The sequence below is a fragment of the Elgaria multicarinata genome, chromosome 1, assembly GCF_023053635.1.
Source record: "Elgaria multicarinata webbii isolate HBS135686 ecotype San Diego chromosome 1, rElgMul1.1.pri, whole genome shotgun sequence".
NCBI classification, from domain to species: domain Eukaryota; kingdom Metazoa; phylum Chordata; class Lepidosauria; order Squamata; family Anguidae; genus Elgaria; species Elgaria multicarinata.
This window is the reverse complement of record NC_086171.1, coordinates 62,609,980-62,625,002: the sequence shown is the minus strand read 5'-3', so window position 1 is coordinate 62,625,002 and position 15,023 is coordinate 62,609,980. Positions and strand designations below refer to the sequence as shown.

The window sequence follows — 15,023 nt, the reverse complement described above, 5'->3', positions numbered from 1 at the left end:
AATTTTGGGTGACTATGATTATCTTAAAAAAAGCAACAATCCTTTTCTGTGGAAGGTTTCCCCACACACCAGACATCTTCCTGTTCAGATTTAATTTGGTGGACAAGGATTCACTTACTAGGGATGCATTTTAAGTGACTGGTTTTGTTTTTATTTTTATTTTTTAATTTTAAATATACCTTGAGACATTTTGACTTGTGCCTTGGCTCAGAAGGAAAATTTAAATTTAGCTTAGAATTTGGTATGGGTTAAACCGTGTCATTGTCTGAAGAGACAACTTTAAGAACCAACAGAGAATAGGGCTCCTGTTCTAAAAACAGAAAAGAAAACCTGAGGGAAATGATAGAGGAACAAGGCGATGGCTGTTAAAGCTTATTCCTCTTCACAAAAATAATGGGTTCCTACTTGCTATCTTCCTTTGTTTCTCTTATGCTATGTCTGGTCACACATGGTATAATCTTAGTTTCTGTTCTGATGTACCTCAGGATGCCTAGCCAAAATCATGACCCATCCTTACTTTTTGAACATACCCTAACAACCGAAGAAAATGCTTAAATCAAGTATTTTGTCTTAAATGGAGGATTGGGCTGCTCATCTTAGCAACAAAAATTAATTTCTTACTAAAATTTACTTCAATAGCTCAGAAGAGCCAAGTGTGCTCACTTCTTTCCCTAGCAGAGTGTGTATCAAGCTCTACTATATAAAGCCACATAAAAATATGAGGATGTATATTGCATAGGTGATTCTAGAATTTAATTTAGGCTATAGAATTTTATGCACAATACAGGAAGGGCTTGCATAGGTTTCCAATTGCCACGTGTAATTTGCAAGGGAAAGGGTCATAGCTCAGCCGTAGAGCATATGCTTTGCATGTAGAAGGTCCCAGGTTCGATCGCTGCCATCTCCAGGTAAGCTGGGAGCCAGGGGAGGGAAAATCTTGCCTGATACCCTGGAAAGCCACTGCCAATCAGTGTTGGCAATACTGGGCTAAGGCTTTTTTATTTTTAATTGAGCTGCTGACTTGCAGGGATCAGTGGTATTTCTTTAGAATAGCTTTCCTAAGTGTAGTCAGCGCTGTAGACTCCAGTGAAGAATTAGCCAGGATTATTTGCAGACCATGTAGGATTTGATGCAAGGTGCCCCTTGGGAGCAAGTCTATCTGATGGGCAGTCACGCTCTCCTTTTCTTGGCCTAGCTTAAGATGAGGTGATTTTTCTCATAGCTACCCGTTGGCAGTTCGAATGCCACATAGCCCTGGATGACCACATGTGGTTGCAGACCTCATGTGTGATTCACCAACTAGTTATTGCAGTTTCCCATGAGCGTATAATCATTTAATGCACGACAGTTACTGGCATAACTTAGTGATGAACTGGCAACTTTGACTGAAAAGAGATGGATGAGTAACCTTCCTTTAACTGTAACAGGTGCTGGAATACTTGATCTGTATTTTCCCCCAACTTGGAGCATTTTCCTATTTCTTTTAAAGTAGTACCATTGAGTAGCCTGAATCACACAATGGACAACGTTTATTTTTTGCTGTTTGAGATGCACTTGGATAATGTATGATAGACTTTCTCCCTTTATTTGTTCAGGTTTCTCAGCTACGTCATGAGCTGTCCATGAAAGATGAACTGCTTCAGTTTTATACCAGTGCTGCTGAAGAGAGTGAGCCAGAATCCATCTGTTCAACTCCGTAAGTCTGGGATGGGAAACATGGGTCACACTATGCTGTGGGAGTCCTGTTTTCTATCCCTTTACCCTATCTGGCACCATCATGTGGCGCTTGCATCTAGCATTATTCATAAAAGCTGGAGGTGGGCTATGTACCACAGCTTCTAAAGCAAGAACCAAGCAAGAAAACTCTGGCTATATAACATAGTGTCCCTGTTCAGAAAACATGCTATACCATGATGGTCAAGCATTTTGAGTAAAACATTACGGTGTAGTGAACCGTAATGTGAACCATTCCTAAAAGTGGTGGCTACCTAACCATGGTTTAAAAATGCTTATTAATCCCTTGTGCAAAAGGGTTAGTGGCCTAACCCATGGCTTAGCGTGTTGTCTGAACAGGCCCACTATCTCACTATTAAGTATTCCTAGCCTGGATCACCATTGGGTGTTCCTAGCCAGGACACTGTTCCTTCTAGCCTTCTTTTGAGTTCTCTGCTCCGTTTAGCATTAAGCTGCTACTAGACATGTCCGAATTGCAATGCTGTGCACATATAACGTGACACTGCTAATAGGTTTCAGGTTCCCAGTGACTGATGGAAGATCTTACTCATGGGTGGTGAACCTCAGGTTCAGGGTCCAAACTTGGACCTCATGAAATTCCATAGTTGGCCTTGCCCCCTTCTACTGGCCCCATCCCCTTTCCTCCAACTGCCAATAATTTGGTGGTTTCTTGGCTTTTGTGCAGTCCCCACCCCAACTCTCTTAGATGCAGTAAGAGCATTAAGCTAAACTGTGCTGATAGAACTTGTGTTTATGACCTCACTCCCTTTGCCTTCATCCCCACCCAACATTGGAATGTGCCCCCCCCCGAGCTTCTCCAAAATTGAGTTCAACCCTCAGGCTGAAAGAGGTTCCCCACCCCTTATCTGAGCAATCTATGCCGTAATACGGGCATCCAGAGTGGAGCTACCAAGCCCAACCCAGAACCAGGGACTCACAACAGGCTTACATCAGTTCAAGGCAGTGGTTAATCACTCTGCCTATGCAGCAAGCAATGTCCCCCCTTCTTTCAGTTAGATGTCAGTCATTTCCCTTTTGTTTTAGCCAAGAGCAGCTCAGTTTTGAGCCAAGTGCAATCATTTTGAAGAATTTGGCCGAGCGACACGGCATCATTTGCTGAAGTCATGTTTACATGACTGCTCAGCTGTATAATAAATTCTTGAACAACAGGTGGAATGGGAAAAGTTTTATTTCACAGGCAGCTAAGTTTACTGATAGTATTAAGAAAATTGCTTTCCCTTCTTTCATGTGTGTATCAGTCATACAATTATAAGATTACACTTTCCTAAGCAATCTTATAAGGAGAACAGAAATATATATATATCTTGTAGCTTAAGCTTCTCTATTTGGAATGGGTGGAAGAAAGACAGTTGCTAAGTTTTTAATTTTATTTTTAACCTTCTGAATATCTATGAAAATGCTGAATCTTACAGAGCTGTGGCTGTTCTTGGATGATTGCTGAGCAGCCTCACCACAAATACTGCAAGCAGAAGGGGGCAAAAATAAAACCTTTTACTGTTCCTCTTACCAGGTTGAAGAGGAATGAGTCGTCTTCATCCGTCCAGAACTATTTTCATTTAGATTCTCTTCAAAAGAAACTTAAAGACCTTGAAGAGGAAAATGTTGTGCTTAGATCAGAGGTAAAGTACTTCACCCGTATTTTACTTATCAAAATTTTGCTTCCCTACTTCCAGGAGAATCTGTGCTGATTGCAACTTGCTGTAACTTCACAATTTTGTGTAGTCTATATCTGATTCTCTTCTAATAGCTATCGTCCACCTATCTGTTTCCCCCATGAATTTTTGTAAATATTATTGGACCGAAGTGGCCCCTGTCTAAGGCCTGACTTACATCAACGGTAGGTGAGATGGTTCAACTTTTCCTAGACTATAGAGCACAGGTAGCGATGCACACATGTTTGTGCATATCACTATTACAGACACACCCTCTTCCAATCATAATATGTAGGAAGCTAGCATGTTGAAGAGCAGGCTAGGCCAGAGTTCTTCCTGCTATCTGCTTTTTTTAATGCACAGGAAGTTCTTTTTATTATAGGGGAGCATTCATTTATGTGAACCCCAGCAGCAGTCTCAAGTGGTACAGTCCACACAGAGTCAGCATCATTGCGCATCTGCTAACAGTCCAGAGCCCCCCCCCAAGCCCTGTTTTTTCCACCCGGTTCCCACTCTCACCTGCCCTCTCCCTCTGCAGCGGTGCAGACTTGAGTCCAGACTGGGTCTAGTCCCCATTGCTACCTAAAGGGAGAGAGCAAAGCAAACAGGAAGCTGTTGCTCCTCATCCATTTATTCTTGCATACTCTTTCTGTCTCTCAGGAGATAGTGATTGTGATAGCACTTTCTGCTGACAGCTCATCCTCTAGCTTTTTTGCTTTCAGCAAGAGCACAAAAGCTAGAGAGCAAGCAGCAAACACTGCTGCCCCTAATCTTCCTCCCTGCTGAGATCACCACTCAGGTAACCAAGTGGCAATGGTGCAAGAATGAGCAACAGCCCTCCCTTGCTGCTTGTTTGTCTGTGAGTCACGAGGGTGGAGGAAAGCGCAGTCGCCGCTTGTTCCCTTCTCCTTCTGTGTGGGAGTGGGGATTATGCCCAGAGTGAGTTGATGTGGTGAGGAGAAGAGAGGGGGCTCCCCCTCCCCAAACCCTCCCCCCCCAAAAAACCCAGAGCCAATACTGAATCCAGGAGGAGTTCTACTACCTCATATGTTCTTTGCATGGACTAGGCCTCAGAATGATTCACTCAGTGTCTGGGTTCAGGTGATCACGAGGGGAAAAGAACCCATCATGGCTTCTCCCCCTTCCCCTGTGCCTGCTGTGCAAATGTTTACACAATTGGTGTGTTGTCTGAATCCATCCTACAACCCACGACCTGCAGTAGGGGTTATAGGGTAGGTATGAAGCCACCCCTGCTGTGCCATGCGCCGAGTTTGAAAGACGTGCCAGCCCACACTATAGCATGGGTAATTAATTAAATGATGGGTGGGGGGTGGGGAGAGGAGAAGCCACAATGGCTCTCCCCCCACCCCATGCGATCATCCGACCACCTCCAGTGTCTAAAAGCCTGTTTGGAGAAAACTCAATACTAGAGGTCAGAAGGAGAGAGAAGTGAGAGACAGAACAGGGCCATTCCATCAGCCTCTCTGAGAGCTCTCCCTCATGGAGGCTGTCTCACCCTCAAGTGTCACCACCAGCAGCCATTCCAGCAAGCTCTGCTGAGGGAGATGAAAGGGAGAGCAGGGCCATTACACCAGCCCCACTGAAATAATATTTTTTCCTCCCCTCTTCCCTCCCCATTCCTTTTTCCTTGTGTGTCATGTATTTTTAGATTGTAAGACTGCAGGCAGGGTCTTGTTTAATTAATATGTAAGATTGTTTAATATGTAAGATTGTCTTGTTTAATTAATTATATGTCAGCCGCTCTGAGAGCCTTTTTGTCTTGAAGAGTGGCATGAAAATACTTCAAATAAATCAATAAATAGGACAGATAATGGAACCTGCTGCAGTGGAATGACAAGGCTGTTTCAGTGTGCAATATGGACTTGGCTGACTCCCCTTTGGAATTCCCCTCAGCTCAGAATATGATTGGTGCTCTATCATTGTTTGGCAGGGAAAAAGTTATCTTTTTTCTATTTGTGGGAAGTTTTAAAATAGTTCATCTGCCCACCATGAGGTTGAGAATAACCATGCCATGAACACTTAGTTTGTAAAACGGTGCATTACCATAGCATTTAGAAACTGGTTGTCATACACGAAATCTGATGCAAATGGAAACACTTTTTGCTTGGCATGCTAAAGAAAATCCCAGAGTGATTAGATTTTTGAATAAGAGATGCAAGTCAGTTTATGGTAGTTTCTTAAGTAATGATGTATATCTTTAGCATGCATTACTCCCAAGATCAGCCCTGTACACTGTAAGAAGGTATATATGGCATTGGAAGTTGCAAGTATAATCTCCCTTGAGCCTTCTTGCCCAAGAACATGGCAATCTTATATTCCAGTTGATTCTGTGTTAGAATATGGGTGTTTAGCTGTACGTATTCTCCAGCCATTAAATCTGGTATTTTGTTCATCCATGGTGATGTTTAAATCTTGCCTGTCACTTCCTCCTTTTCCCAATTTCAGCAATGACACTTAGTTGTGGCAATTTCTTCATTATTCATGATATTCACGGAGGAAAAGGAGAAACCTTTTAGTTGTTTGCTATTGTCCTGAAATTGTGACTTCTTCTGTGGGAAGATTTTCTTCCCTTTTAAAACCCAATGGCAAGATGTTAACACAATGTTAATTTTGGACTTCTTGAACAGGCCTGCCAGCTGAAGACCGAGACCATTACTTATGAAGAGAAAGAGCAGCAACTTGTGAATGACTGTGTGAAGGAGCTCAGTATGTATCTCTTCTTCCTGTGTTGTTTTGACAGAACAGTCAGGTTAATCAGATACAATGGGGTTGTTTTGGATTCTGTGCCATTTTGGCATGTATCTAAGGGATACTAAGTGCCTTACTAAGTGTATACTGCTTTCCAGTTATCATCCCTCCCTGCCCTTTTTTATTTTATTTATATATTTATTATTTATTTGTTAGATTTGTATACCACCCAACTGGTAAAAGTAAAAAATAACATAAAACAAACAAAACAATAATAAAAGAAATAAACGACACCCAGCCCATTAAAAAAGCACCATCAGTAGCAGACTATAAAGCAAAGCAAAGCCGTTTTTATAGTATCTAATATTTTTAGTTATAAGTTCTTTTTAGTTATAGGCTTCATTACACAGTAGTTTTGCTTCATGACCTTGGCCTAGTAATATTTTTAAATTAATAAAATGGTTTAAGGAACATTGAAATACTATTCATGTGAAGCAACCCTTTCTTCCTTTATTGAAAGTAGATGAGGTTTTTTCAGACTGATTAAATAGTGTATTCAGTGCCAGGTCAAAGTGCTTGACGTGGAATTCTGTAGTCCATTTCGTTAAATAATCATCTTTAAAAAAATCTATGCTTCCTGTGCCTGTTCAGAAAAATGACGAATGGTTATTGCAGATGATAAAAGCTCTTTTGGATTCAATTATTTATTTATTTATTTATTTATTTATTTATTTATATAGCACCATCAATGTACATGGTGCTGTACAGAGTAAAACAGTAAATAGTAAGACCCTGCCGCATAGGCTTACATTCTAATAAAATCATAATGAAACAATAAGGAGGGGAAGAGAATGCAAACAGGCACAGGGCAGGGTAAACAGGCACTGGGTAGGGTAAAACTAACAGTATAAAGTCAGAACAAAATCAAGTTTTAAAAGCTTTAGGAAAAAGAAAAGTGAAGTGTTACCTGTACACTTACCTAATGGCTCTGATATCATGGTTCTTTGTTCAGGTGTTCCAGAATAAAAACATTTAAAGAATATTTTTTTCAGTTGATATTAATAAATGTCTTTTTCAGTGGAGAGAACAATTTTACCTTGTATAATATGAATTGGATCCAGAGGAAGTTAGTAATGTTTTAGTGCTGTTGAAAAGAATGAGTCAAGTTTAATCCCATTGATTTTTTTAAAAGTGACATCCTTCCTCTTCATCCAACCCTAAAAATTTATATATTCTGTGTTATATAAAGGTATTAAAATGTTCTAGTATGAATTATTGACAACTGTGCCAGATCTCATTTTCTTCATAGATTATAGGAAACCACCAATGAAATATAAATACCTTTGATTTCTTATTAGGATTAGTTTTATGTACTTTATGGTGTTTTTATTTGTGTTGTACCCCGCCTCGATCCAGAGGGAGAGGCGGGTAACAAATTATTATTATTATTATTATTATTATTATTATTATTATTATTATTATTATCAAAGTTTGCATCCCTGGAGTTCAGTGGGACATATATGAGGGCTATCTCATTTAATTAAAGAATGAGACTGAATCTGGCATGATTTTTTTTCAAAAAAAATAGTGATGATATTTGATGCTTTAAAATGTTGCAGTGAAGCATGTCAAAAACAGAATGAAATCTCAGTTGTTTCAATACACAGACTTCATGAAATAAGAACCAATTCTTACATTCCCAAAGTGGTATCCTTGCTGCTTCCAGGTGGTACCTCGTACCTCCCTACTAACATAAAAATGTAGAAATTAGAGTATTGCATGGGAAGAACCAGGACTGCCACCAAAGGTAGGCATGGTGGGGCACCTGATGAGGGTTGATGCTTCAGCAGGGGCCCACTGACAAGAGCCCCCTGGTGTTGCTGTTCCTCTTCACCATTGCAATCTGCTTGTTCACCTAGCTCTTGCTCCGGCCCGGACAGCTGGGGGTGAGAAGGGGGTGGGCAGTAGATGCCCCACTGCCTACTTGCTCACTGACTCTGCCTCTCAAACAAGCAAGTGGGACCAATGATGAGAAAGGAGAAGAACCAATTATAGCTGGGGACAATGTCGGTGAGAAGGTATTCACTGAGAGGGGGGGGGCAAATTGAATATGTCTTGCCCAAAGCCCCCCCCCCCTCCACAAACCTGGAGACAGCGCTGGGAAGAATCACTTTGGTGAACAGGATTGTGTTAATAAGATCCTTATCACATTATCGTCGTACCCTTCTACATTATCTTCATGGGACAATGAGGGAGAGAACCTCACTTCACTCCTCTGTTGCAAGAAAACATCCTACTGTTAGAGCAGCCTAGCCTAGTAGCCATAGATGACCAGGAATTGCATGCAGTCGAATGCATAGAATTCCATGCAGGTGAGTGAGCAGGCTGGCAGAGGAGGGAAGGGATGCTCCACCCCTCCTCTGTACCCAGCCTAGAAACCAAGCAGGTTACTAGAGGAAGGATGCCCCCCCTCCTTCATGCATTGGGCTGCTGCAAGAGAGACAGAACTCTTCATTACCGCCAGACCCCAGCAAGCTAGCAACTTTTGTGGGCTTGTTTATATGGACAAGCAACAGTATCATTTACTTCACCAACATTTATGGTCTTGTCTTATTCCATGTAGCTTTGCATCTGTTGGCAAACCCTCTTAATGCCAGATCACATATGGGTTATCTCCTCTTCATTTTTAAAGCATATTTTCATCAAAGTATACTACTCATTTGATTTAGCAACTAATTGGTGTGCTAAATGGTTTCCTGCGTGCGCTTATTTTTTCTTTTTTAAAAGTGGTGCTTATTTTGTTTCTTAATTATTTAAGGAGATGCAAATATCCAGATTGCCAGTATCTCTGAAGAGTTGTCCAAGAAAACTGAAGATGCTGCACGACAGCAGGAAGAAATCACCCATCTTCTCTCTCAAATAGTGGATCTGCAGAAAAAGGCAAAAGCTGTAAGATTCAAGCACTAGCTGGGGGAAATAGATATAATATAATGCCGTCTCTCTTGTTGCTTCCTTTTTGATATGCCCTTTTAGTTCCAAAATCTATTGAATACTTTCAAAGAAAGATAACTTGTGGGATTATAAATGCGCTGTAATGTTTTTAATTGTTGTCTTTTTTTTCAGTGTACAGTGGAAAATGAAGAACTTGTCCAACATTTGGGAGCAGCTAAAGATGCCCAAAGGCAGCTCACAGCAGAAGTGAGTCTGGCAATTTAATAATCACAATTATTGAGCAGGGAAACTGCTCTTGGTTAGCCTGAAAATATTTTCCCAGTTGTGCTTGGTCTCATACCAGAGAATAATTTGAATTAGAGATTAACATATACATACTAGTTTTTGACCTCAAATTTCATAGTTTCACATAACACTATGTCACAGAGCTATATGTGTCTCAGAAATGTAGTATTGGTTTTAACTCTAGTCTATTGTTTGATATATTCAGGAGGGTTATTTTACTTCAAAAGCTTAATTTTGTGGGGGTGGAGGTAAGAAACTAAGCAAGATTGGCCCAAAATCACCAAGTGGGCCTCCCAATCCAACACTCTAACCACTACACCACACTCCCTCTCACACCACACTTCCTCTCTGTGCAGCTCTATGCATTTGACTCTGCAGTGGGTCTGAGACTATAGAAGGGCTACCATCAGGCAGACCTTTGAAACAGGAACATTCTGTTCTTTGGGTTTAAGAAAGGACTGAAGTGTCTAAGATAAAGAGCTTTTATTCATCTAATCTAATCAAAAGAATTTCTAAGGCTGTGATCCTGTACACATTACCTGGGAGTAAGCCACATTGAACACAGTGAGATTTACTGTATAGGGTTACACTGTAACAGCTGTAAGTAAAGTAGGAGTTGGTTGCAGCCCAAGCCTATGCAGAGTTAGGTGTGTCTGACCCCATTTACATCAATCACTTGAAGCATACCTAACTCTTCTTAGTGTAAGGCTGTTAATTTGTCTGACAGTTGAATGCTTCTTAAGATTGTGTGTTAAATATCTGGGGTACACTCTTTGAAAACTTTTCCCTAGAAGAGCTCCAAACATTATCCATTTCTCTGAGTGCATTCTATAAGGGAAGAACATTATTTCTTTTCTTTTCTGCTATTTCCCATTACAAGGTAAGCTGCTAGTCCTCATTGCCACATTAAACAGCTTGAAAATGCGTGGGCAAGGCCTTACGAAATCCAGTCTGGTCAGTATCCTTGATCCATCGATAGACAGAATAAATTTTGCAAGATAAAAAAACAACTATATGCAGTTTACATCAGTAATTCAGCTCACAAAACCGCTTGAAAACTCAATCTCTTCAACGGTAATTTATCAGAACCATCATTAAAATAGATATATACTGAATGAAATGTACATGTATATTATAGAATTCATAAATACACCACCATTTCGGTGTTTTTTTTAAAAGAAGTGTTTTCCGTCATAAATAGCTGTGGCTTTTCGATACCCCTTAGTACATGGAAATCATTTTCAATCTATTTACATTGCAGTTACGAGAGTTGGAAGACAAGTATGCAGAGTGCATGGAAATGCTTCATGAGGCACAAGAAGAGCTGAAGAACCTTCGGAACAAAACAATGCCAAATGCCATATCACGCCGTTACCACTCATTAGGCCTTTTCCCCATGGTGAGAAGCCTTACAAGAATCTTTTCCCAGAAAACTCATCTCATACCAGCATTGATGCAACTTTGATTACTTTAAAGAAATAGATTCTGAAATAGACTCTATTAAATATTGAGAGAAGCATCAGTGTGTGTGTGTGTGTGTGTGTGTGTGTGTGTGTGTGTTGTAGCACACATGCCCTCAAAGCAGAGCTTCAGAGCATTATTTCCAACCTGTTTTGGAAATAATAGCAGTATTGGACATACTGTAAAATGCAAGGAATGCTTTGATAAATTCTTGCTTTACAAATAGACGTTTAAAAAGTCTAGAACTGGACCAATATTAGGTATGTTTAAGATGACCTTTCATTAAATGCATCTAAATTATACACCCAATGAAATAGTCTCTTGCCTCCAAAAAATAACGCCACAATGATTTTGTTAGTATTGATGGATTTGTTAGTACTGGTTGTATAGACCACAGACCTTTAATTCTAAAAATCATAGATTTCATTCCATACAGTAAGGGGAAATGAAATTCAGAAATACAGGAAACTTTAACATCTCTTTTTTGTGAATGATTATTTGGCCCAATGCTCACATTTAAATCACCTATTTCAAGAATATGGGTAAGTGGGCATTGGGATTCTAAACCAATCAGGTAGTCCTCTAATTTCTACTATGTACATTTTCACTTGGTCCTTAGTAGTTACAAGGGGAAGATATGCACAAACCAGTTGCATCTAAATTTAAGCAACATCAAGAAAAGTAGGATTTTGACTATTACCTGTTCGTTAGCAAGTAAAATGCTGCCATTCTTTTCTGGCCTCTCAATTTTCTAGCCTAAAAGAATGCTGAGACCATAACTCATTTTGTTAGTATTTAAAGTCCCACAGGACTCTGTTTTAAGAGAGCATGTAAAATTTCAATTCATAGCTGCTGTAAAATGCATTAGTTGAAAGAAGTGTGTTAAATGTCGGTGGTGCATGGTTGATTTTAATCCTAAAGAAAATCTTTCATTTTTACATTTTATGGTTAATGAGTTAAGATTTTCTCAGAATTATCTCAGTTTTCTGAAAACAGCAATTTAGAGAGGATGATTGCCATCCCTGAGCTTCATGCAGCACTTGCTGAGCTGCAACTTTCTAGCACAACTTTTTCTGGAAATGGCTTCATCAACCATCTCTAGCTTTCTCCTTTTCTAAGGAGAATTACGTTCACAGAATGAGCAGGAGCATTTAAAAAGTGATGTGTCTGGTGCATGAGCTATTGCTGAGGGAAGGCTCACTACATGGTTAATTTCTCTTGCCATATAAAGAAGGTCCTTATTGCATATATGAACTTCTGGCAGTTGTTTTCATTGTAGATCATATGGACTATAAACAGGAAATGTGTATTGTTTTATAATTTATAAACTTAAGGTTGTTTTGTATACAATTTCTAAACTCCCATGCGTATTAAAGACAGACTTGACCATCAGTGGTCCAAGGAAGCTTTCCATTCTATGTCAAACTCTTTACATTGAGCATGCCATTCTAATCAGATCTATCTTTGCAAAATAGAAATTGCTTTGCTCTGTGTATGTTGCCAGGTTGGTTTGAAAAGTACGTGTCTGATAGTGGCCATTATAAAAGTGTCTCTGCATATAGTAGGTATTTTGTAAAAAAAAAAAAAAGGTCTGATGTCATGAACCTCATTACATATTACAAAAATAGACATATGTGTTAGTAACACACTCTGACACCATTTAAAATTGTCTTAACAGGACTCCTTGGCTGCAGAAATTGAAGGCTCAATGCGAAAAGAACTGCATCTAGATGATTCTGACTCCCCTGACTTAACGTATGGCCAATGCATTGTGATATTTTGATATTTTAATAGGAAAAATTACATTTTAATGAGTAATTAACGTCCCATGTGATAGAAACTAAATTTTTATGCAATCCATTTAGTATGAACTTGCACTATTCCTCTTTAGAGTAAAGAAGATGGACCTGAATTCCTTACTTAGAAACTGTCCTCTATATTAAAGATGAAAGGCATTGGGAAGGCAGCTTGAGTATGGTTTTAAAGCTGTTTAAAACTTTTTTTGGGGGAAGTAAAATGTTTCTCAGTAACATTATAATTAAAATTAGGAAAGTAAACAAACTACTTTCTTGTTGAGAATATGGATTAACAAAAATAAAGTTCAGCACAGGTGAGAATTTGTGGTGCAAACTATGTAAGTGGAGAAAATGAGTGTGGGGGGGAAAACATTTTTTCCACTTATTATTTTGCCGTATGTAATAAATTGGCATTCACTTTTCTTCAGGGGTGTTTTTCTATGTAATTAGATTACTAGATATAGCAAAATAAGGCTGATAATAAGACACCGCTAAACAGTGTTACAGTCTCAAGGCACGTGGTATCAAAACTATGCTGAAGCTAAGCAGACCTGCAGAATAATAAAATAACTTTTAATGACACAAAGTTTTGTCTGCTGATAAATCACAGGGATGAATAAGTAATCACACTGTTCATCTACAGGTCCGTGCATAGTAACTGACACTGTCCTTGCAGTAGTGGGGCAGGCAACTAGTGCAACAGGAACTAGTGGTTCCATGAAAAAACAGGAAATGAGCTCCACTTACATGCCCCATTCGGAAATGAGCGTTTCCGCTTACTTCCGTGCCTATTTTTGGAACTGCTAGTTCCTGTTGTGCTAGTGATCTATATAGTGGTGGCACAATGGCAATATTTTTTTTCCTTTACAAAAACTGTGTTAACTGTGCTGTGGCATCAGTGCAGAAAATATAAGCATTTCTCTGTGGTTTTTATTTTGATGGTTACTAACTATCTGTGTCTTTGTCAGCCATCCCAAGAGAGTCTTTGACACAGTGCGAAACGTCAACCAGGTGGTAAAGCAGAGATCGCTAACTCCATCTCCGATGAACATCCCAGGATCTAACCAGTCTTCAGCAATGAACTCGGTCATTTCTAGTTGTGTCAGCACACCAAGATCCAGCTTCTATGGAGGAGACATCTCCAATATTGTGATAGACAACAAGACTAATAGCATCATCCTAGAAACTGAATCTACTGACTCTGGGTCAGTAATGCATAGCTGGAATTTAGATGCATATCTAGAACAAGGTCTTCATTTTCCTCAATCCATGACTTGCGCATATATATATATATATATATATATATATATATATATATATATATATATATGTTAGAATAACTTAGCTCAATAGTTGGACATTATAAGGAATATCTTATCTGTTTATCTGAAATATTCAGAACAAATTTAATTTTACTGTGCTCCAGCCTTCTAACACTGATCTTGTTTAGAAGTTAGCTATATTCGGCCTTTGAGAATTAATGTACACTTTCCCAAATGTAAATGTAGTCTTGAGTAATTGTATTTCACTAATGGTTCAGTCAAATTGTTTTCATGATGATGACGATGACTAAATTACCCTTAACTAAAACCAATTGAAAATTGATTTAACAAATATAGATGGGTTTAACAAATTCACTGTCCATATACCAGAAGGAGGAGGGGCTGGCTCCTGGAATCACCAGTCAGACCATTTTTCCAAACTCCATATGGCAACCAGATCAAAGGTGGGCTGCACTGATAACCAGACAGAAAGGGTTGCCAACACAAATTTGCCTCTGCAGCCCAGGTGAGCTAGAAACGTATTTTTTTTATTATTTAGAAAGGAACACCAGCTTTTCCCTAGCACAGAAAACCAATTTGGGACTGTACACATCTCACAAGTTTCCCAATCAAATTGTACTCTCAAGAGTGATGGCAAGTTTAGCAACTGGGAATGAAATCAGTATATGAGTCTTTGCCAAATAATTCAGGGAGACAAATCTAGAATTCAAAACCACAAACTGATTCGAACAATTACCATACTAGAAGGATGTTGCATTGTTAGTAATTAATGGTCTACTACTGAGGTGGAAAGCAAACCAGTATATCCTCCAAAAATCTCTGTCATGGTATACGTTGGTCCCTCCTAGTTTGAATGGGCAGCGTGTGAGATCTGGATGTGGTCTGAACTTCTTTAACGTTGACAGCTGGCATAAAATGAAGGAACATCACACCTTTGCAACTCTACCATTCAGTTTGCATATTTTCAAAAGTGGATGACTGTATTCTGTTGGTAAAACAATTGACCTGCTATAGAGAGCTGGAAACTCCAGTTTTTCTGGCACTTCAAATATCACTATCCTGTTTTTAAAAACACACCCACACACCCCAAAGCCCCCAAACCTCACTTTGCTTGTTGCATGTATGCAAAA

General features: G+C 39.4%; 1 protein-coding gene across 3 annotated transcripts in view; it reads left to right on the top strand.

The window, feature by feature from the left end:
• The window catches only part of TRAK1 (trafficking kinesin protein 1), a 138,292-nt gene that overhangs the window by 100,982 nt on the left and 22,287 nt on the right, over positions 1-15,023 (top strand). For all 3 annotated transcript variants that reach the window (XM_063129212.1, XM_063129221.1, XM_063129203.1), the window contains 8 exons: positions 1,596-1,696; positions 3,266-3,374; positions 6,056-6,134; positions 8,935-9,065; positions 9,240-9,314; positions 10,615-10,752; positions 12,493-12,569; positions 13,579-13,815. In XM_063129212.1, the coding sequence (XP_062985282.1) occupies positions 1,596-1,696; positions 3,266-3,374; positions 6,056-6,134; positions 8,935-9,065; positions 9,240-9,314; positions 10,615-10,752; positions 12,493-12,569; positions 13,579-13,815 (947 nt within the window). The remainder of the gene's footprint in view (positions 1-1,595; positions 1,697-3,265; positions 3,375-6,055; positions 6,135-8,934; positions 9,066-9,239; positions 9,315-10,614; positions 10,753-12,492; positions 12,570-13,578; positions 13,816-15,023) is intronic.